The sequence below is a fragment of the Propithecus coquereli genome, unplaced genomic scaffold, assembly GCF_000956105.1.
Source record: "Propithecus coquereli isolate 6110/MARCELLA unplaced genomic scaffold, Pcoq_1.0 Scaffold353, whole genome shotgun sequence".
NCBI lineage: Eukaryota > Metazoa > Chordata > Mammalia > Primates > Indriidae > Propithecus > Propithecus coquereli.
The window spans coordinates 1608213-1628146 of NW_012149208.1; the positions used below are offsets into that span (position 1 = coordinate 1608213).

Here is a 19934-nt window from a genome sequence, read left to right on the forward strand (position 1 = left end):
CTATGTGAGCCTGCAGGTTTGCAGTCTTTGTGGTAGTTCTTGCTGTAAGGCACACGTGCACCACCTTCTCGGGTTCCAGTTGTCAGTTTTGTTTTGTTTTTTAACACAAGTGACTCCATTTTCATTCTGACACTTTCACACATTTGACAGTTCACTAGAAAGACTCACACAATTCCCGAGAGCTCCGTTACGCTCACGGTTACAGTCTACTGCAGGGAAAGGATGTCGATTAAAACAGCCAAGGGAGATGCGCGGGGCAGAGTCCAGGACGGTTCTGAATGCTGGGATTCCAGCTGTCCTCTCCCACTGGCGTCAGGGGTGGCCTTACCTCCTCCCAGCAGTGACGTGTGGCAACACACACACGGTGCTGCCAACCAGGAAAGCTCACCCAAGCCTTAGTGCGTTTTTATTGGGGCTCCGTGGTCGGATGCTCACGTGGCTGACACCAGCCTCCAGGCCCATCATGCCTGACTCAAAGCCCTCACCCTAAATCACGTGTTAATTCATCCCCGGTGGCCAGTCCCCACCCTAAGTGACATTGTTAGTTTATCTGGTGTGGCCAGCCTCTGCCCTAAATATTCTACTACCTGGTGTGACTACCTTCCGGAAGCTGAGGGCACGGGCCAGACCTCTCCCGGGGCAAAGTTAAATTCTCTACATGGGCAGAGATTACACAGCCCTTAGCCCACGCCGCGGTGTGAGTCCGTCCGCCTGCAGGACTGACGCCCCACAGGGCCTTCCCCAGGTGAGGGACCCGCACGGACGGGGCAAAGCCGCTCACGTCTGTCACCTGCCTTTACGCCCTGGGTCATTCATCTCATTCATCGTCTGTTCGGTTACTCATTTACTTGCCATTTACTGAGTCCCTGACGTGTGGCAGGCACTCTGGGGACGACGCAGGTGGACAATGCGGAGCCAGCCCCGCAGCACGTACTCCAGCGGGAAGCCAGATGATCAACAGTAAACCGATGATTAAGTATTAATAATGATAAATTATGCTACATGCCGTGGAGCAAACAAAGGACTGAGCTCAGAGTAAGCGCGGAGGGGAGAAGAGAGCCCGCCTTAGGTTTCTGGCCGCGAAGGCAAGTTCGAGGACGTCCTGCTTAGGCTGAGGCCCGGAGAAGGAGCAGGCGCCGCTGCGGTGGAGGAACACGCCCCGCAGGGGGGCGCGTGGCGTTGGCTCCCGTCGACGCCTCTGCGCGGACCGCGGAAGCAGAAGCGCAGCCCTCTCCGGTGGCTGGCGTGCTCTTGTCAGGACAGGATCTCAGCCCCGGTGCGGTTCCACCGGGCCAGCACCAAGGGGCCATTTTAGTTCCATCTGACCTTGTCCACATTTTAAACAATAAGAAACAAAGTTGTGCCTGTTAGCAGAGGCCATGGTGCTAGAAATGGGGACATTCTTCGAGTCCCAGCCATGTAGGCAGCAAATGCAAGCGGAAGGGAAGAGGCGGCTCCGCTTCTGTCTGCAGGGAGAACCCACGTGTCTGCTCGCTGGAGTGGTCTGGACAAGGGGTCCATGGCCCTCCCATGAGAATTTTCCCCTAGATTTCTTCATCCTTTCTCGGAACCAGAACATGCTGAGCAAAGGAGAAACCTTCTCCTTCTCCTCAGCTCAGAGGTCTCCGGCAGGATTCCAGCGCCAGGCAGTTCTGGTTGCCACCCAAAGCCAGGTACGGGCACACGTGTTCCCTCCCCGAGGACCTCACGGGGCAGAGCAGGCCGGACGGAGACCTGCGTTTGCTGAACAGCGATAGGAAGGTCTGCGCTTACTCCAAGTCTCAGTTTACACGACAAAGCCGCTGCTTCTGTTCACGATTGTTTGATTTTAGTATGTCTATAGCGCATCATTTAAAAGTTGGAAAGCAAAAGCCATTTACAGCCTTGCCTTATGTCTTAGTCCATTCAAGCTGCTATGACAACATGCCATAGACTGGGGGGCTTATAAGCAACAGAAATTTATTTCTCACAATTCCGGAGGCTGCAAGTTCAAGATCGACGCGCCAGCAGATTTGGTGTCTGGTGAGGGCCTGCTTTCTGGTTCACAGACGGCACTTTCTAACTGCGTCCTCACGGGGTGCGGGGGGGGCGAGCTCACTCAGGCCTCTTCCGTAAGGGCACTAATCCCACTTGTGAGGGCCCTGCCCTCACGGTCTCGTCGCCGTCCGAAGGCCCTGCCTCCTCAGACCATCATCTTGGGGCTCAGGATTTCACCATATGAATTTGGGGGCACACGAACATTCAGACCACAGGACCATTCTAATAAATCATTCATAAAATTGTCTTTCGGAGGTTTGTAGATTAGTTTCCTATTGCTGTTGTAACAGACTACCACAAACCTAGTGGCTTAAAACAACTCGAATTTATTATTTTACAGTTCTGGAGGTCAGAAGCCCAAAATCAGGCTCACTAGGCTAGAGTTAAGGGGTCACCAGGGCTGTGTCCTTCTGGAGGCTCCGAGGGGAGGACCTGTTTCCTTGTCTTCTCGGCTGCTACGGGCTGCCTGCGTTCCTTGGCTCATGGCCCCTTCCACCCACAGAGCCAGCGGTACAGCAGCTCTCATCTCTCTCTCTCTTTCCTCTGCTGTCATTACTTCACCTTCGCTTACTCTGAGCCTCCTGTCTTCCTCTTATAAGAACCCTTGTGATGACATCGGCCCACCTGGATCATCCAGGCTACTCTCCCCAGGTCAAGATCCTTAACATCTGCACGATCTCACTTACATGTGGAATCTACACTCGTCCTACTCACAACAGAGGCAGAGAGTACAGTGGTGATTGCCAGGGGCTGAGGGGGAGGGAGGATGGGGAGGTGATGGTTAAGGGTACCAAGTTTCAGCTGTGCAAGATAAATAAGTTCTGGAGGTCCACTATACAGCAGAGTGCCTAGAGCGAACAGTGCTGTGTTGTATACTAAAAATTGCTAAGCCTCTCTTAAATGTTCTTACAAAAAAAAAAAAAAGGGAGAGGTGGGGGAGGAAACTTTGGGAGATGATGGATATATTTATAGCTGTGATAGTTTCACAGGGGTATACTTATCCCCAAATTCACTGAGTTGTATATATTAAATATGTACAGCTTTTATATGTCAATCATACCACAATAAGGTTTTTTAAAAAAGATCCTTACCATGATCATATCTGTTTGGTTCCTTCTGACATGTAAAGAAACAGATTCACAGGTTCTGATGGCTAGGACCTGAACATCCTCAGGGCACACACGGGCCATTATTCTGCCTGCCATAGTTTGTCTCTGCAGTTTTTAACGTGGTTGCAGTAACACTGAATCTATGATTGCCTTCCATTAACATTGTAACAGAAGTATTTCCCTGCAGGGAGTCTTTGTAACCATCTCTCCTCAAGGCTGAGAATGCTCCACGCAGGGGATGTGCTTCAGCACGCTCAAGCCGGAGACCAGGCTGAGTTCCACCCCCGGCTGCTGCCTATCTGACTGCATCTGCCATCCCCATACTTAGGATTATTGTCTTAGCACAGGTTCTCAGCGCAGGTCAAAGCGGTAGAATGGGTTTATGATTCTTATGACATACAGCCTAATTGCTTTCCAGAAGGATTGCATCAGTTTACACAACCTCTCCTGATGAGCCTCATTTGGCTTTCTTAAAAATAAAAAAAGTTCTCTCTTTTTATAATAGTATTGTCAGGTGTGGTGGTGCATGCCTGTAGTCTCAGCTACTCGGGAGGCTGAGGCAGGAGGATCACTTGAGCCCAGGAATTTGAGGCTGCAGTGAGCTATGATGGCAGCATTGCACTCCAGCCTAGGTGACAAAGCGAGACGCTGTCTAAAAAAAATAATAATTTATTTAAGTTACTACCATTTCTACCTTCATGGACTTCATCTTCAAGCTCATCTTCAAGCTCATGGACTTCAAGAAATCACATTGAAGTCCAGGGACATCTGGTCCTGAAAACAGAAGGGTGGGAAGTGTTTTGGCCTGTGTTCTTAGGAAGGTGATTGGCTGCTTTCCACCTTGATAAGTATCTACTTATCTACTTGAGAAGTACCTCATGGCTGCAAGTTAGATGGAAGAAGAAAAGTTCCCTAAAATGAAATATTCTTACACTGGCGACTCATTGCTATATTAAAAGTAAAATAAAAAATCTCATCTTCCCTGGACGTCTCACATTGTTCTGCTCGAAGGGAGGAGGGAAACTGTGGATCTGGAAGAAAACCCAATCCAAAACGGACTAGGCAAAAAGGGAATCTAATGGCTCAGACAGCTGGAAACACAGGGGGTGGGCTCAGGCATGTCTAGGTCCAGGAGCATGATGTCCCCAAGCGCTGGTCTCTGCTTCTCTCTCGTGTGCTGACTTCATCTTTACGGACAGTCCTCATTTCTACAGCCCCAGGAATTCTCCCCTGGTCTTACTGATCCATCCCTGTAGTTGGGAGTAACAGGGCTCTGATTGGCCAGGCCGGGCCACATGGCCACCCCAAGAGACTGGCCCTGGAGTCAGGAATGGAGTCAGCCCAGTCAAAAACTGTGGACTGAGAGGAGGGCAAGAAGGGTCTTTCCCGCAAAAAACCCGCAAACAACCACCGAACCCAAACCAAAACAAAAAACAACCCCCCAACAGCAAAACAAAACTGCGGTTAGGATTGTCCTGTGCCCACGAACCCCCTTCTCCCACCCACCAAGACTCGAGGGTCCTTCTCAGGGAATCACTCCAGCTGGGTCAAGGTCAGGCAGGGTCATTGAAGTGGCACCGGGAAACCCAATCACGGAAGGACAGGGGCTGTCCCGCCCTCTGCTCTGTGCAGTGACCTCCCTGGCTTCTCAAGGACAACAGGGCCGCCAGCCCCAGGTGTACCCCAGGGACCTGGACTCTGGGTTTCTTCGGTCAACTTTGCAAGAGAGGATCTGACCGGCCCTGCTCAGGCCAGGTGCCAGCCCCGCCCAATCAGCCACGGTGGGCCGAGTGGAGGGGGCCTGCGGATGTGGTGGCCAGCCCAGGATGGAAGGTGCCTTTGCTCTTGTCCCTGATGGCCACGGCGGGGAGGGGCCCATGAGTTACCCTCTGGGGCTGTGAGAGATTCCAAGCCAAGGGCTCGCAGGTCCCTGCCAGTCTCCGCTGATTTTCTTCGGTGTTTGTTGAGCGCTTACCATCTTAGACCTACACCAACATTTTAGGCTGAGGCTCTGAGAGGCCAGACCTCTTGCCCAGGGTCACAGCCAGTAGGTGGCTCAGAGGGCACCTGGTGATTAATCTGAAACTAGCACCTAGGGAAGCCGGCAAGCGGGCCCAGGGTGTGGGGACATGGAGGACTCTGTCTAGGTGGAGGTTCTTGAAATGAGGGTGGTGGGTGGGGCTCAAGCAGAGGGAGCACCTCGGCATCTGCCCCCAGCCCCACGGCTGGCGGACACTGGCCTAGGGCACGGCCTCAGCTCCTACTTGAGGTTCCTGGAGCCCCATCTTCCTCGTCCCTCCCAGCCTCCCTGAGGTCTTCTCCTTGCCCTGCTCGCCAGTCTCTGGGAGCGCGCTGGGCCTTTGTGTGCAGGGTGGGGTTGGCCCGGTTGGGAAGCCCGTGGTCCCCTGTCAGAAGGGGGCAACTCTTGGGCCCGGGAGGACATTTGTCCTCCATTCCCCAGATCTTTTTTTTTCTTTTTCTTTTTTTTGAGACAAGTCTGGCTCTGTTGCCTGGGCTAGAGTGCTGTGGTGTTATCGAGAGCTCACTGCAACCTCCAACTCCTGGGCTCCAGCTATCCATCCTTCTGCTTCAGCCTCCCGAGTAGCTGGGACTACAGGCGCCCCATGACACCGGCTAATTTTTCTATTTTTAGTAGAGACGGGGTCTCACTCTTGCTCAGGCTGGTCTCCAACTCCGGAGCTCAAGCAATCCTCCTGCCTTGGCCTCCCAGAGTGCTAGGATTACAGGTGTGAGCCACCGCGCCCGGCCACTCCCTAGATCCTTAAGGGGACTGTTACTCACATTCTCAGTCAGAGCTGAGCGCCCACCACCTCCACAGGGCCTAGGGCACCTTGTCCGCACCGCCCTCCCACCACCTGTATCAGCTCCCTTCTTCCTTAACACCACACCCTACGGAAACATTATTTCTAACTTGAGCCACCACTTTCCCATTTAATCTGCCGCCTCCTTCCGGCAGGCTGCCCTGATTGCTTCCTCCAACGCCCTAGCTGCTTACTGCTTTAGCCTGTGTCACAGCTGGCCCTGAGCCAGTGTCCTGATTCTGTAGCCCGGCGCCTCCTCCACGGGGGCCCAGACGCCTCAAGCCTTTGAGGACGTTTGTTGATCCAAGGCTAAGAGTGCGCAGAATCTTCATCCAGCTGCAAATGCGTTAATTCTCGAAGCCTGCTTCGGGCGGGCCTTGCGCGGGCTCCGGGGACACTCGGCGGCGATGAACGAGACCGCCCGTGTAGGCCTAACCGGGAGGAGGTGACGGCGCACTCCACATTATCAACCAAGCCCGGAGGGGAGCGGCCCGGCTGGGCGCGGGTCCCCGGAGCGCCCTCGGCCGTCCGAACCGGCGTGACCTCCTGGCGCCGCGAGACCCAGTAGGGGTCTCACAAAACCCAATTTACTTTTTTACTTCCCCAAATGCTCAGGAAGTGACTGCTAGTGGCTTTGCTACAGGAGAAAACCGCCCGCTACGCCGCAGTGCAAACGCGGCGCACGCGGGTTTTCTCCGAGATTTGCAAGCCGGGGCGCGGCCGGAGGCGCCGGGAACGTCGGGTCCGCGGCCCCGAGCCCAGGAGCCACCGGCGCCGCAGCTGCTCGGTATTTGCGCCGCCCTCCCGGGCCTGGCGCTGCGCTCTGGGTTCGAGGCCCGTGCGACTCTGATGGGGCACCCGGAGGCCACCTCCGCCACCCAGGCTAGGCCTGGGGCCAGCGCCCCCGGCCACCTCGGTTCCCAGGGGAGGGGCGGGGTCGTCGCGCAGCCCCACGGCCGAGCGGGAGGCCCAGGACCCCGCGCGCCCTCCCCCGGCGCCGGGACTTCCAGGCCGCCGTCCGGCTACACGCAAGGCCCCCTCCTCCTTCCAGCGAGCTTCCCTCGGCCCGGAGGTTCCAGCAGCGACCCGCGTGTCCCTGCGCACGCACACGCCGGGCACACGTCAGCCCGCCGCCGCCCGCCGCCCCGTGCCCTTGGCGCGAGCACAGGCGCGGGGCTCACGCGGCCGCTGCGGGCCCGGCGAGGTAGGAGCGCGGCTCGCGGGCGGGCCGGGGAACCGGGCCGGGCGGGTCCGGGGGTGGAGCTAGCCGGGCCGGGCGCTGGGGGCGGGTCCGCGCCGCCGCCGTCCGCGCCGCCCCGCCCTGCCCCGCGCTCGCTGCTCTCGGGTCCTCCGCGCCGCAGCCGCAGCCGGAGCCGCCGCCGCCGCCGCCTCGGAGGTAGGCGCAGCGGAAAGGGGCCCGGGCTCCGCCTGCGCCCGGGCCGCGGGCCGGCTCCCTGGGGCGTGGGGAGGGAGGAGTGGGGGCGGCGCGGGCCGGGCGCAGGAGCGGGCGCGGGGAGGGAGCAGGGCGGCCGGCGCGGGCCCGGGTGGCCCCCGGCGGGCCGGGAAGGCCGCGCGAGCGGGTGGCGGGCGCAGGAGCGCGAGGCCCAGGCGCCGGCGGCGGGGGGCGACGGGCCGGCCGGACTTGCGGGCCGGAGGGCTGGGCCGCCGCGCGGAGGGAGGCCCGGCCGGCCGCGGATCTAGGTGACCTTTCCCGGCGGCGCCCTCTGGCCCTCGCTCCCACCGGCGCGCGCCCGGCGGGGACCCGTCCGCTGTCCACGCCGGCCAAGCCCGGCCGGGCGCGCAGGTCCGCGCGGGCCACGCTGCCGCCGCGGGCGTGAGCTCATGTGACGACCGTGGCCGCGCGTCCCCGGCCCCACGCGCCCCGGCAGGCCCGTGCCCGGAGAAGCTGGCGCCGGGCGGCACGCGCGTGCCAGCGCTTTCTCGGGCGGAACGGGTGGCCGAGAGTTGACTTAGGCCGCAGGGGCCGAGGCTTGGGCCTGGCCCGGAGGTTCGGCCTCGGAAATGGAGGCCCCACAGGGAACGATGTGGCCTCCTTGGCCTTCGGAGGGGTTCCTGGTTCGGTGGCTCATTCATTCGCCAAATGCGGCGGCGCATTCAGGGAACTGATTCGGAGCCCCTCATTGGATTTGAGGCCGGAAGTTCTAGTGATTTGTTCAAGGTCACACAGCTGGGAGGATACCGGACCTCAGTTTTGTCATCTGCAGAATGGGAACAGTTATACCTCTCCTTCGTTGGGCTTTGGGTAAGAATAAAATGAGTTGATTAACGTGAAGCCTTCAGAACAGTGCTGGTATGGAGGCCTAGGTAGAAACCCTGATTGCCTTGGGGATTTTGGGGAGGATAGAACCCATCCCCTGTAGACCATTTTGCTCCACGTGGTATTCTGGAAAGGGTACAATAAATATAGCTCCTGTTATTTTAAACATTATTATTGCCCTATTATTAGCAGGCATTTGAATACCAGATGTTGAGTAACTTTCAGGATGATTCATGAAAAATCCTGTAAGTTTACAAAATCGACAAGGTCAGACCTGAGCAGTAAATTTGCCTGTGCAGACCTTGAATGCAGGGGCAGACCTGGGCCTAGCCCAGGCTTGTTCCACTTGAGGCCCCATCCCCTTGACCAGCCACCCAACCCCAGAGCAGATAGGGGAGAGGGCTCCTTTTTCTCCTGATGTGCTGTTGGGAAGGCCAGGGCAGACTACCCAGGGCCAGCCTTCATTCTCTCCACGCCAGCTCTGGACTGACTGAGCTCCCAGAGGGTCAGCCTTAGGCCCTGTGCAGCGCTGTCTTCAGTGCCTGGGGTGGTGCCACCCGGCACACAGTAGGTGCTTGAGAAGGATCCGTGGGGGTAAATGCACTCTTTGTATCCAAGAGTTGACCCACCCTTATTGACAGAGGGCTAGTTGCTCTGTTCCAGCATGTGGCACATAGTAGGTGCTCATTTGTGGAGTTACTGAAAGGGCATATGTAGGGGCCGCAAGCCCAGACCCTAGTCTCTTGATCCTGGACGTCCTTATGAGGGACACAGACATCTTCCAGAAAATAACATTGCCTGGCAGAGTCACAAATATTTAAAGAACTGTAAGAATATGTACAGCCCTAGAGCAAAGGGCTGAGAGGCAAAAACTGTTTTCTAATTTGAAATACCTGCTTTAACACATTATCTCAGCAGTCTCGAACCTTTTTGGCTCCAGGGACCGGTTTCATGGAAGACAATTTTTCCACAGACTGAGGGTGGGGTGGGGTGGGGTGGGGAGTCGTGGGTGGGGGGACTCAGGGTGCGGAGCTCAGGCAGTGATTCTCGGCCCGTTTCTTACCAGGACCGGTACTGGGCCTTGGCCTGGGGCTTGGGGACTATATAGCGTTATCTTCATTCTGTGGCTTTCCAAGTCCCAGGGGGAACTTGCTGAACTGGAGTTTCTGGGTTTGAAGGCAGGTGGCATGGGCGAACGGGAGTCCGTGGAAGGCCTTGGGCCTGGCACCCATCTTCCTCTGATGGTGGGTGGGTCCCTGGCTTGTGCCGAATCGTCCTGAATCAGGTGCCTGGCCCAGGGAGTGGGGGTGGCACACGGGTGATTACTTGGTTTTATTTGTGCTATTCTGGAATGGGGCTATAGGCAGGGATTATTTGCAGCCCAGAAAGCCGGGGCTCAGTGGGCCGTCCAGTGAGAGGTGCCCTGCCGAGCAGTAGGCAGATGTGGACAGTGAACTCCAGGCCAGTGACAGGAAGAGCATCATCTCCCAGTTTACCAGTAAGATGCTGCTGAAGCACTGAAGTCACTTTGCCCCTGGTGGTGTCGTCTTTGGTCGTAAAGGCACATGTGCGACCAAGGGCCAGCCCAAGCCTGGGGACGGCCCCTCAGGGTGCTTTGAGGGTGTGTAGTCTATAGCTTTGGGCTCCCGGTGGACTCGTGCGGTAGCCACCGAGGAGAGGTGACCAGGGGGATCTTCAGCTAGGCCTGGGTACATCTGTCCCCTTTGCGGCTTACTCACAGCGGGGTCGGGACGAGTGGGACTCTGCGCTCTTTACCCAGAACTGTGCTTGGGGCCACAGCTCAGGTCTGACACGAGCTGCAGGGTTTATCTAGTGTAGGTCAAGTTACTTTCTTGTGCCTCGGTTTCCCTACTATAAACGTGTGATTGTCATCGTCACAGTCATTGTTTGTTGAGGGCTTGCTCAGCATCCTCCTGGGGCTTGACGTATGCTCTGCGCCACTGACCGCGCCACGCCGCAGCCCCTGGAGGAGAGGTACCGTGTTTCCACTTCACAGGTTGGGGGCTTGAGCACGAGCACGGGGAGGTGAGGAACACAGCCTGGTGGGAGTAGTGTGGGGCGCGAGGCCCGGCCCGCCTCGGCATGCTGTGCCTGCACGCCCCACTCGCGGCTTCGAGGGGCCGTTGCAGGGAGCTGACGGATGTGCACGCCTTTGACAAGTGGAAGCTGCCGGTCAGGTGGGCGAGGGTGTTCTTTCGCACCGCTCAGAGCGAGCTCGTGCGTGGCTGCCTGGAGGCTGGCTGGCAGTGGACGGTGGTTGGTGGAGTCACCCCTGGTTGTTGCAAGGACAGTGGCGCTGACTGTCCATTGGAAGGGTCAGTTTTCCCTGGGATGAGGTTGGAGGCGTTCTTTCAGGACCTGGCCCTGGCTGGACAATATTCAGCTAAACAGTACCTCGCTGTGGCTGGGGGTGGGGAGGACTCTGGACCCTGCGGTTCAAGTTGACCTTTTGGCAACATGCTCGTCAACCCTTATTATCATAAGAAATACACAAAATGAAAACTTGTAAGAATATACCAGCTGTGTTTGTTCCATGCTTACCTTGCACCAGCCGCTGTACTAAGTGTTTTGTGTTAACAGACTAATTCAGTCCCCACACTTATGCCCATCTGCATGCTCTTTCCCCGTATTAGAGCTGAAGTAAAGTGGGGTACAGAGAGGCTGTGACTTGCCCACGGTCACACATCGAGACAGTGGTGAGGCGGGATCGGAACTGAGGTCTGCTTGGCTGCCGAGGCTGCCTGCGTTAACCCCCTGGGTCAAGCCAGGCAGCCAGGCTGGGGAATGTGAGGTGCCTGAGGTCAGGCTGGAGCCCGGGTGTGCCTGGGACCCAGACCCTGGCGTGCTGACTGCCGGCGCAGGTCATCTCCCCTTGGTGGCTGGGTGGGCAGGCTGCCCCTGGTCAGCTATATGCTCCTGAGTCACCTGGAAGGCCATGCTGGTGCCGGCCCAGCTCCCAGGGTGTTTTAAAATAGAAGTGACCCTGGAAAGCTCAGCTGCCCCCCTGTGAGACTGCTGTGGAAGGGGGAAAGGGGAGGGCAGCTGTATTGGGGGCACAGAGCGTAGGGCCATGGGCTTTGCCAGCATCTTGGAGGCCAAACCAGGGCCTGTTCCCTGGGCTGCTGCTTCCTGGCAAGAAAGAGAAAGTGCTGGGGGGTGTGTGTGTGGGCGGGAGGGCGGCTCCTGATAGTGTTGGCCCACCCCACCCCCACGCTGGCTGTTACAGCTGGGCCTGCCTCCTGCTGGTCCCCAGGGTTAGGGGGAGGTGCTTGTGTTGCGATCCCTGGCTGGGCTGGCTGGGCTGGCGCCCCTTCTGTAGGTGGCTGGTTTTGCCCTGGCAGACGGCCTAGTGTGGCCTCGAAGAGGCAGCAGAGCCAAAGGCTTGTCCACGGTTCTCTCTTCCTGAGGGGAGTCCTGGGATGGCGGTGGTGGTTCTGATTGCTGTGTTGGGCAGGGTCCTTTCAGGAGTCTGGTGCTCACTTAACACGCGGTAATCCAGCAGAGTTGTTTTTTTTTTTTTTGAGACAGAGTCTCACTGTGTTGCCCAGGCTAGAGTGAGTGCCGTGGCGTCAGCCTAGCTCACAGCAACCTCAAACTCCTGGGCTCAAGCGATCCTCCTGCCTCAGCCTCCCGAGTAGCTGGGACTACAGGCATGCGCCACCATGCCCGGCTAATTTTTTCTATATATTTTAGTTGTCCGATTAATTTTCTTGCTCAGGCTGGTTTCGAACTCCTGAGCTCAAACAATCCTCCCGCCTCGCCCTCCCAGAGGGCTAGGATTACAGGTGTGAGCCACTGTGCCCGGCCCTAATCCAGCAGAGTTTAACGAAGAGATCGTTTGCAAAGGTGTGGGGGGCGTGTAGGGCACCCATCAGGGGTGCGGGCCTGGGTCTGTTAACACCCCAAGGCCTACAGGGGAGGGGACCCCTGGCAGGAGCTATGGCCTTGGGTAGAGGAAAGGAGTTGCTGCCCACCTGAGGCCCAGTGGAGGGGCTGGGGGATGAGCGCCCCCACCTTGCTCTTCTGAGCTCTCATCTTGCAGGTGCCTGGCACGGGCTGAGCCCAGCCATGAGCCCACTGATGACCGTCCACAGTGACCGGCTCTGGGGGCTCAGAGCGGGAGGGACGTAGGGAAAGTGGATCCGGAGGGGCAAAGAGCATCCAGCATGATGGGTTGTGGTCACCACTGTCATTTGTGGAGCACTCGCCCTGTGCCAGACAGTCCTTGGTGTTCTACCTGTTTCACTTGCTCCTTCTAACAAACTTCCCTAGCGAGATGCTCTTGTTAGCCTCACTGTATAGACGAGCAAAACGAGAGCCTCAAAGTCTAAGTGGCTTGTTCAAGGTCGCACAGCCAGTAAGGGCTGGAGCCAGGACTAAACCTCTGCCAGGAACATAGCCCTTCCAGTAGTCCACTGTGCCCCGCTGCCTGGGCACCTGGGTGGGCTGGGAAGTGCCATGACAGGGTGTGCCTGGTCTTCAGGTCCCAGCCCTGCCACACGCTTGCCCTGGAAGGTGGTGTCTCAACCCACCTGGATGTTATCTGTGTTCAAGAGACTTTTCTTCCCGGCTGTTCTGGCTGAGCCTTGGGGACCCACGGCCACCCTGCTCCCTGTCTCAACATTGCCGTGGTCGTTGGCTCTCTGGGGGTGCCCGGGCTCCCCTGCCCGGTTCCTTCTGAGGGAGCCTCTGCGGAGAAAATAGTGTATTTCAAGGCGGGGGCTCTGGTGGGTGCTTGGTGAAGGGAAGAGCCCATTCTTCTCGGTGGCACTTGGGGACAGCCCCTGCTTGCGAGGCGGCGAAGGCCGAGAGGGAGGGTGGGAGGCATGCTGCCTCCTGGGAGGCTCCTGAACAAGCGCCCCAGGCAGTTCTCACGCACACGAGGTTAGGGTGCTCTGCCCTGTCGTGCTTGCTGGGCAGGGTGGCAGTCGTCACCTGGGAGTGCAGTGTCCCCCCAGGGTCCTTGCCTGGTGACCCCGCCATCCCAGTGCAGTTTGACTCTGTTCCTGGAAGCAGCGTTGACACCACTGTCTAGGTAGTTTTTCCTTCTGGCAGCTCAGCCGCAACCGCCTGTTGGAACGTGACTTGTTGGCGCGGGTGGCTCGATTTCAGGCACGGTGGTCGGCTTTTAAATTTTTCCGTCCTTGACTTAAAAAAGTTATCAATATATGCAAATGACTTAAATAATGAGGCAGAATAAAAAATGAAAATCTCATTTGGGCTCCACTCCTTCCCTAAACTTCCTTCCGTCTCCAGAAGCATCTCTGAGGCAGCCACGGTTTGCAGATTGGCTCATATCCCTCCAGGTGCCTCCCCATCCACTCACAAATTCATCGGCACAGAAGGGGTTTCCTCGGCTTACGTGGAATCGCAAATTTTCTGTGACTGGCTTTTTTTCAGTTAATATCACAGATAGCTTTCTGTGCTTCCTTTTCTTTGTCACCATGTGGCACGCCTCAGTTTGCAAGTGCAGCGCCTTCGTTTTTGTTCGTCCATTTCCCTACCGATGGACGTTTAGGTTGCTTCTGGGTGTTGTTTCACAGTCGTGTTAGCAAGGACGCTGCGGTGAGCGTCCTTGAGCATCTGGGTGCTTCGGTGCGCTGCGGGCTGGGTTCTCAGGAGCGGGAGCGCTACTCGGGTTAATGCCGGGTTAGTTGCCCCGCAGTTTCTCTTCCCAAAGCGTGTCCCTGCAGCACTCGATGTGACCACACCCTCACCTGCACTGGATATTGTCATTTACGTTTTTGCCAAGCTGCTGTTAAATGAGCCTCCCAAACTCAGATGTGTCAGTCACTCCACAATGGCTCCCTGTGGCCCTTAAAAAAAAAGAGTCTGTGATTGGTTTTGAGGCCCGAAGTAGCCAGTGCTTACACCTGAAGGCACTGCCAGGCCGAGCTGGGCTCAGCCGGGGGTGCTAGTCATTGGTTCCGCACCGGTGATGCCGCGGTCGCCCTGCAGAGGGAGCGCCTGCGTCCTGGTTACTTTGTAATTTACTTAGTCCCCACTGTCCGGCACTAAGTTTCTGCTCCCTCCCTTGTATGATCGTAATTTCCTGCTCATTGACTCGTCAAACAGACATTTATTTTGGACGCCTACTATGTGCCAAGCCTTAGCATCTTTACATACATAGCTTTTTCCATATTTTGGATACGTTTATACATGGCAGGCTGTGGGCTGCTTTGAGTTCAAGGGTGTGATTTGGGGGTAGGTGTGTGTCGGGGGATGGGGTGGGGGCCGTGTGAGCAGAGCAGCTGTCACCGCCGTGCAGCTGATGAGTCAAGGAGGTGGTGTGCCCCCAAGACAGAGGTTACGTAAGTGTTGCGCAGGCCACGCCGGGTGAGAGACACACTATCCTTCCCCTCTGAGCTTCCAGTATGGGCTGGCTTTTCATTCCTCAGCTGGAGCGAAGCTTGCGTAATGGTTCAAGGTCAGCCAGGGAAAGGTTGGGTAGGTAGGCTGGCAGGCTGTGGAGGGGAACCAGGGACTCCTGTCTCCTGATGTGACTTGCTGGTCCTTCTCAAAGTCATCGGTGACTGCAGGCAGGTCTGCTCAGCCTGGCCCTGCCGTCCCTCTGTTTCCCACTCACAGTGGGAACGAAGCCCCCAGGCTCTGCCCTGAAGCCATCACCCAGGCAGAGAGACCCATGGTCCGGTCTCCCCCAGAACGCCCTCTGATTGCCTTGCCCGTGCCTGACCGCGCTGCCTCATGCCCGGCCTCTGGAGGCTGGGCTGTGGAGGCCAGGGTGGGTGCTGCAGAGACAGCTGCACGTTGGTAACTGCACAGGGAGCGATTTGGAGCAGATCCGGGTGAGAGGAGGGCCGGGGCCAGGGTTCACCCTTCAAGTCAGTGCCCTGGCAGGGTGTTAAGTGAGAAAGCAGGGTGCCAACTTCTCTCTCCTCCAGTCCTGGCTGGGAAACCTAATGCTGATCATTTCTACTATAAAATCGTCTCTGAAATGGCTTCTGGGAGCTCTGTAAAAACAGGCACTTTCACGTGCTGTTTGTGGTTGTAAGAAAGTCGAGCTTCTCAGGGAGAGGCAGAGCTGTCAGGTAGGTGCAGCGGGGCCTGGGCCAGACCACAGAAAGCACAAAAGGCCAGAGGGGAAGCGCAGCCTCACAGCAGGTGGGGCCTTTGCTGAGGGGCTGAGTCATCTTTTCGCTCCTTTCTTTTCCTCAGTGGAGTGGACGGGCTCCAGCCGGTCAGCGGCTCCTGTGCTCTTTGCCAGGTGTGCTGTGCGGGGGTAAAGCTTACCTGCCCCCCCACCCCCCGCCCCGGAACAGGGGAGATCAGGCAGCGTCGTCTGTGTTCAAAGAGGCAGGAGGAGAATGTGGCACACAAGTGAGGAAGCTGGCCTCCAGGGTGGCTTAGATGAAGTGCCGGCACTTAGGGATGTGTCTTAGTTGACCGGCAAGTGCCCGGATGAGCAGCTGTGGGATTTCAAAGAAGGGAGCCCACAGCCCCTGGAGCCTGGCCTTATCTGTACTCAGCCCCCCACCCCTTCGTCCTTGGATAGTAATCTCCTTAGTGGCCTTGGATTTTAGGCTGATGTTTGCTGTGGCTGGAGTGTTTTTTGAGCGGTGGCTTTGCTTGGCGGGTTTTGGGGATTAGTGACGAGAGGGAGCATTAAATGGTGAGCGCCCTGCGTTTCCCCCAGGGAGGGCCCAGTCCGGACGTGAAGGCTGCGGTGTCCGGGAGCCGGTCTGGGAGCCGGGGGAGAGTAGCGGGGAAGACTCCGGCACCTGAGGTCCGGGGAGGTCTTAGTTGACCCAGAGATGTTGCCACTGGACTGCTCCCCACAGGCTGTGTGTGGCCCAGCTGGGAGAGGGGTACTGGGTCCACGGATGGCTTGGTAACCTCGGCTGGGGTGGAGAAGGTTCTGGGCCCTTTGCTGATGTATGCTGCGAGTCTGCCTAGAGCTGCATTACCTTTCGATCCAAAGTTATCTCGTGTTGGTTTTGTCTAGGAAGGGCCAGGCCCGTCCGTGGCCGAGACCTGTGCCGTTAGGCAGGGGGTATCTCTTGAGGACCTGCTGGATGGTTTCCTGGTCTGTCCCTGGGGTGGATGTGCCTCCGGGGTTAGTTTGGGAGGAAAGAATAAGGAAAGGGGAGTCCCTAGACTTGAAAAAGCCAATGGGGGAAGCCCCGACCCTAATGTGGGCTGCCCGTGGTTCCAGCCTGATCTTGTGCAAGAAATAACAACAGCGGTGACAAAAATAGGACAGAGTAAACAGCTCACTGCTCTTCTCTGCTCTGACACAAAAGCCAGCTGGGACAAAATTTACAAAGCGTCCAGAAAGAGTAAAATAGAGCGTGAACCATAATTTCACAACGTACAGTTGTGGAAGTTTATAGCTGCGTCTTTTACGACGTGAGCGGTGATGCTGGGGCTGGTCACAGTGTCCGTGAAGTTAAAGCCTGGGTCAGGAGTTCGACTTGCAGGTGTGATCTTGTCCCCTGGGACCACTCGAACCGCTTCTTAGTGGGCTCCTTCCCCTCACTAGGAACGCGTCATCTGTGTGAGTGCACATACGTGTAACTTCAGATGGGGCGTATGCAGATTCATTTTGAGAATTTAGGTACGCTGTGTTTTAAAAATTCGTGCAACTGTCCTTCTGGTTAGCTGAGACCAGTGATTCTGGGAATGGGAGGAGGTGCAGGAGGCGGGGCTTCCCCACGCGTGGCCCCTCTCCTCCTGGCAGGGCATGGCGTGTGCTGCCCCAGATAAGGATTTTAATTCTGTGTGTACAGCGGGCACAGCGTGTCAAAGCAGAGCCTGCCGGGGAGGTAGTGTGGTCCTCAGGGCAAGGACTATTTGCGTTATTCTCCCTCCTTGAACACGGAGGTACTTAATGTTTGTTGTCTGACTTAGTGATACGCAATGATCCCAAGTAGTACTTTGATAGTTGGTTTTTAAAATGAAGTCGCATTGGAGCTCAGTGAACGTTTGTTTAAATTCATTTCCTTTGGAGGATGTGTCTGGATTTCTTTCCATGTGAGGAGTTACGTAATTGGTTACGTTTTACTGTCTTCTCTGTGAGGAATACGACACTCTAATAGTGGGTTCCCCTACAGTGCGAAGGTTTTGTGAAAAGTCGAGCCCATTCTGGCACGTAGTAGGTATTCCACAAATAGTTGTTGAATGAATGAAATCAGAGCCATACACGGAACATGTTGCCATAAAAAACAAACTCTGATTTCTGTTCAGTACGTTTAATGGCCTCGCAGCCGACATTTTGTAAGAAGAGACGTTTTGTTGGCAAGAGTCCTGCAATCCAGTTAAGTAGCTGGCTCATGGGAATGTGTCTTGCCAGTTAATTCATTCAGCAAATATTTACTGACTCCTACTATGTTCTGGGCCCGTGCGCAGTCCTGGGGATGCCAAGGAGAAGAGGTCTAGAGTCAGGCTGACCTCTGTCAACAAAGACTGATTGGATGTCTCGAGCTCTGGCCACAGAAAGGATAGGACGGCAGAAATTTCTCAGCCCACACCTGGGGGGATGAGCTGCCCAGAACTCACAGTGCTAGCTGATTTTTATGGGTTGCTAATTATATCTAATAATTTTTATTGATGGAAAATTAATTTCCCTAATTACCAATGTGTTTATTCTGGTGGTTCTTTTATTGTAGCAGAAGATGGCTGTGCCTCCCACGTACGCCGATCTTGGCAAGTCTGCCAGGGACGTCTTCACCAAGGGCTACGGTGAGTGTTGCGGGAGGAGGGGCCTTTCGGCTCGCCCACGGGGTTGGCGTGTTTGAGATCTCACCCGTAACAGTTTTGGAGACCTGGGCGGGTCAGCTGTTCAGCACTTTTGGGAAAAGAGGCTAAGCTCTCTGTGTCTGGTGAAGCAGTTTTGACTGTGCATCCGGTGGGGGCAGCTCGGGAATCGCTGCCGACAAGTAGACGCTCTCGTTTTCTCTTCCAAGCGTGGTGCCGTGCGGCGGCAGCTGCTGCCACCGTGGAGCTCGGCTTCTAAATTTAGCCCGTCCTCGGGCACGTGCCCACGAGGCCCGGCGACTGTGTCTGCCAGCTGTCAGGCCCCTTCTTTGCAGACCCGCTGGGAGCACAGGTGGGGCCCAGGTGCGGCCCGCGCCCTTTCTGTCTGCTGCTGCTCCAAGCGGCTGAGCTCCCCGCGCAGGCAGCAGCACAGAGACTGCAGGCCCTCAGCCCTCGTGGCCAGAGCGTGCTTCCTTTTGAAAAAAAAGCATTTTGAAACAGCCATAAGGGAAGCAGAGGTGCTGCTCTAGAGCTAGTTATTTAACCTATTAACAGTTGTCTCCTTCTTTCTTTAGGATTTGGCTTAATAAAACTTGATTTGAAAACAAAATCTGAGAATGGATTGGTAAGTTGTCCAGCCTGCACAGGACATGGGGACTCACCGCAAATAATTGCCAAGTCTTGGCTGGCACAGCCAAAGGAAGGCGCTGTTTTTGATTGTGGCGGTTTGTGGCTGTCCCATCCATTGCATCCTCTGCACGATGGGCGAATGGTCCAGGGGGACCCCACACCAGTGGGCCCCTATGTTCAGCAGCTGTTAATACTCATAGGAGAATGGGGACAGGTTTCAGTTTTAGTTTTCCTTGTCCTTCTTACCTTAAAATTAACCTATGTTCAGCCGCCTAATTATTTAAGAAAAATTTTAGTAGTCCCTTTTAGACTGTGTGTGCAGTAATTGTTGGAGGGAGGAAGTTTTAGGTTCAAATTACTGCTCTGTCAGCTTTAGCGCAGTGCTTTTTCTCCGTACGAGGCTGAAGCCAGGATCGGGGTGTGGGGTTGCTTTCCTGTCCAGACTGTCGAGTTACAGGGGAGGAAGGAAGCTGCCTCCTGACAAAGAATCCAGGCTCCTTTACCACCATCTGGACTTTAAATATCTAATCGAATTGTAGAATTAGCTTTTGCCCTGACACATTCAGGGTCTCGCCTCTTGCATAAGGGCAGGTTACGGTCTGTACAGGGACAGAGTGAGACCAGGTGCGTGCCGGGGTGCGGGCTGTGACACTCCCTCTCTCCTTTGAAGGAATTCACAAGCTCAGGCTCAGCCAACACTGAGACCACCAAAGTGACGGGCAGTCTGGAAACCAAGTACCGATGGACTGAATACGGCCTGACGTTCACGGAGAAGTGGAACACTGACAACACGCTGGGCACTGAGATTACCGTGGAGGATCAGGTAATGGCCGCCGCGCGGAGACGAGGATTTGTTATCACATCTGCTGGCCTGCCTTGTGACTAAACCTGCTGGCAAATTTCTTTTCTGTTCAGCTGGCACGTGGACTGAAGCTGACCTTCGATTCATCCTTCTCACCTAACACTGGGTAAGGTTCTCATGTGTTCTCTCCACAAGGATGTTCTGTGATGTCGCAGGTGGTGGAAGCCCTTTGGGACAAATGGTTTTAGGGATGGGGCTGACATTACCTAAAAGGCGGCCTCCAAGACCTGGAGATTGAAGTTCTCTGGTTCTGAGTCAGTCCCAGGGGACACGTCCACATCCATCTGTTAGTGGACTGCTATAACCAGCACTCCTGAATTCAGGAATAGGATTTGCCCAACACATGTTTTCTGGGTGCCTCCTGTGCTTGACTTTGTGCCCATCTGGGGATCTGAGGGTGCCCAGGCCATGGTTGCTACCTCCAAGGAGCTTCCTTCCTTCCTTCCTTTTTTTTTTTTTGA

The 19934-nt window shown here is 56.1% G+C and overlaps 1 protein-coding gene across 3 annotated transcripts in view; it reads left to right on the forward strand.

Annotated features, from left to right (window-relative positions):
• Positions 1-7159: 7159 nt before the first annotated feature.
• The window catches only part of VDAC1 (voltage-dependent anion channel 1), a 24059-nt gene continuing 11284 nt past the window's right edge, over positions 7160-19934 (forward strand). Inside the window, exons 1-5 of one of the 3 annotated variants that reach the window (XM_012651329.1) lie at positions 7160-7172; positions 17894-17966; positions 18557-18606; positions 19282-19434; positions 19527-19579. In XM_012651329.1, coding sequence (XP_012506783.1) covers positions 17900-17966; positions 18557-18606; positions 19282-19434; positions 19527-19579 — 323 coding nt within the window. In that variant the 5' untranslated portion in view covers positions 7160-7172; positions 17894-17899. Of the gene's footprint in view, positions 7173-7299; positions 7365-15600; positions 15606-17893; positions 17967-18556; positions 18607-19281; positions 19435-19526; positions 19580-19934 lie in introns of those variants that run through there. The other 2 variants (XM_012651328.1, XM_012651330.1) reach the window with 2 other exon arrangements.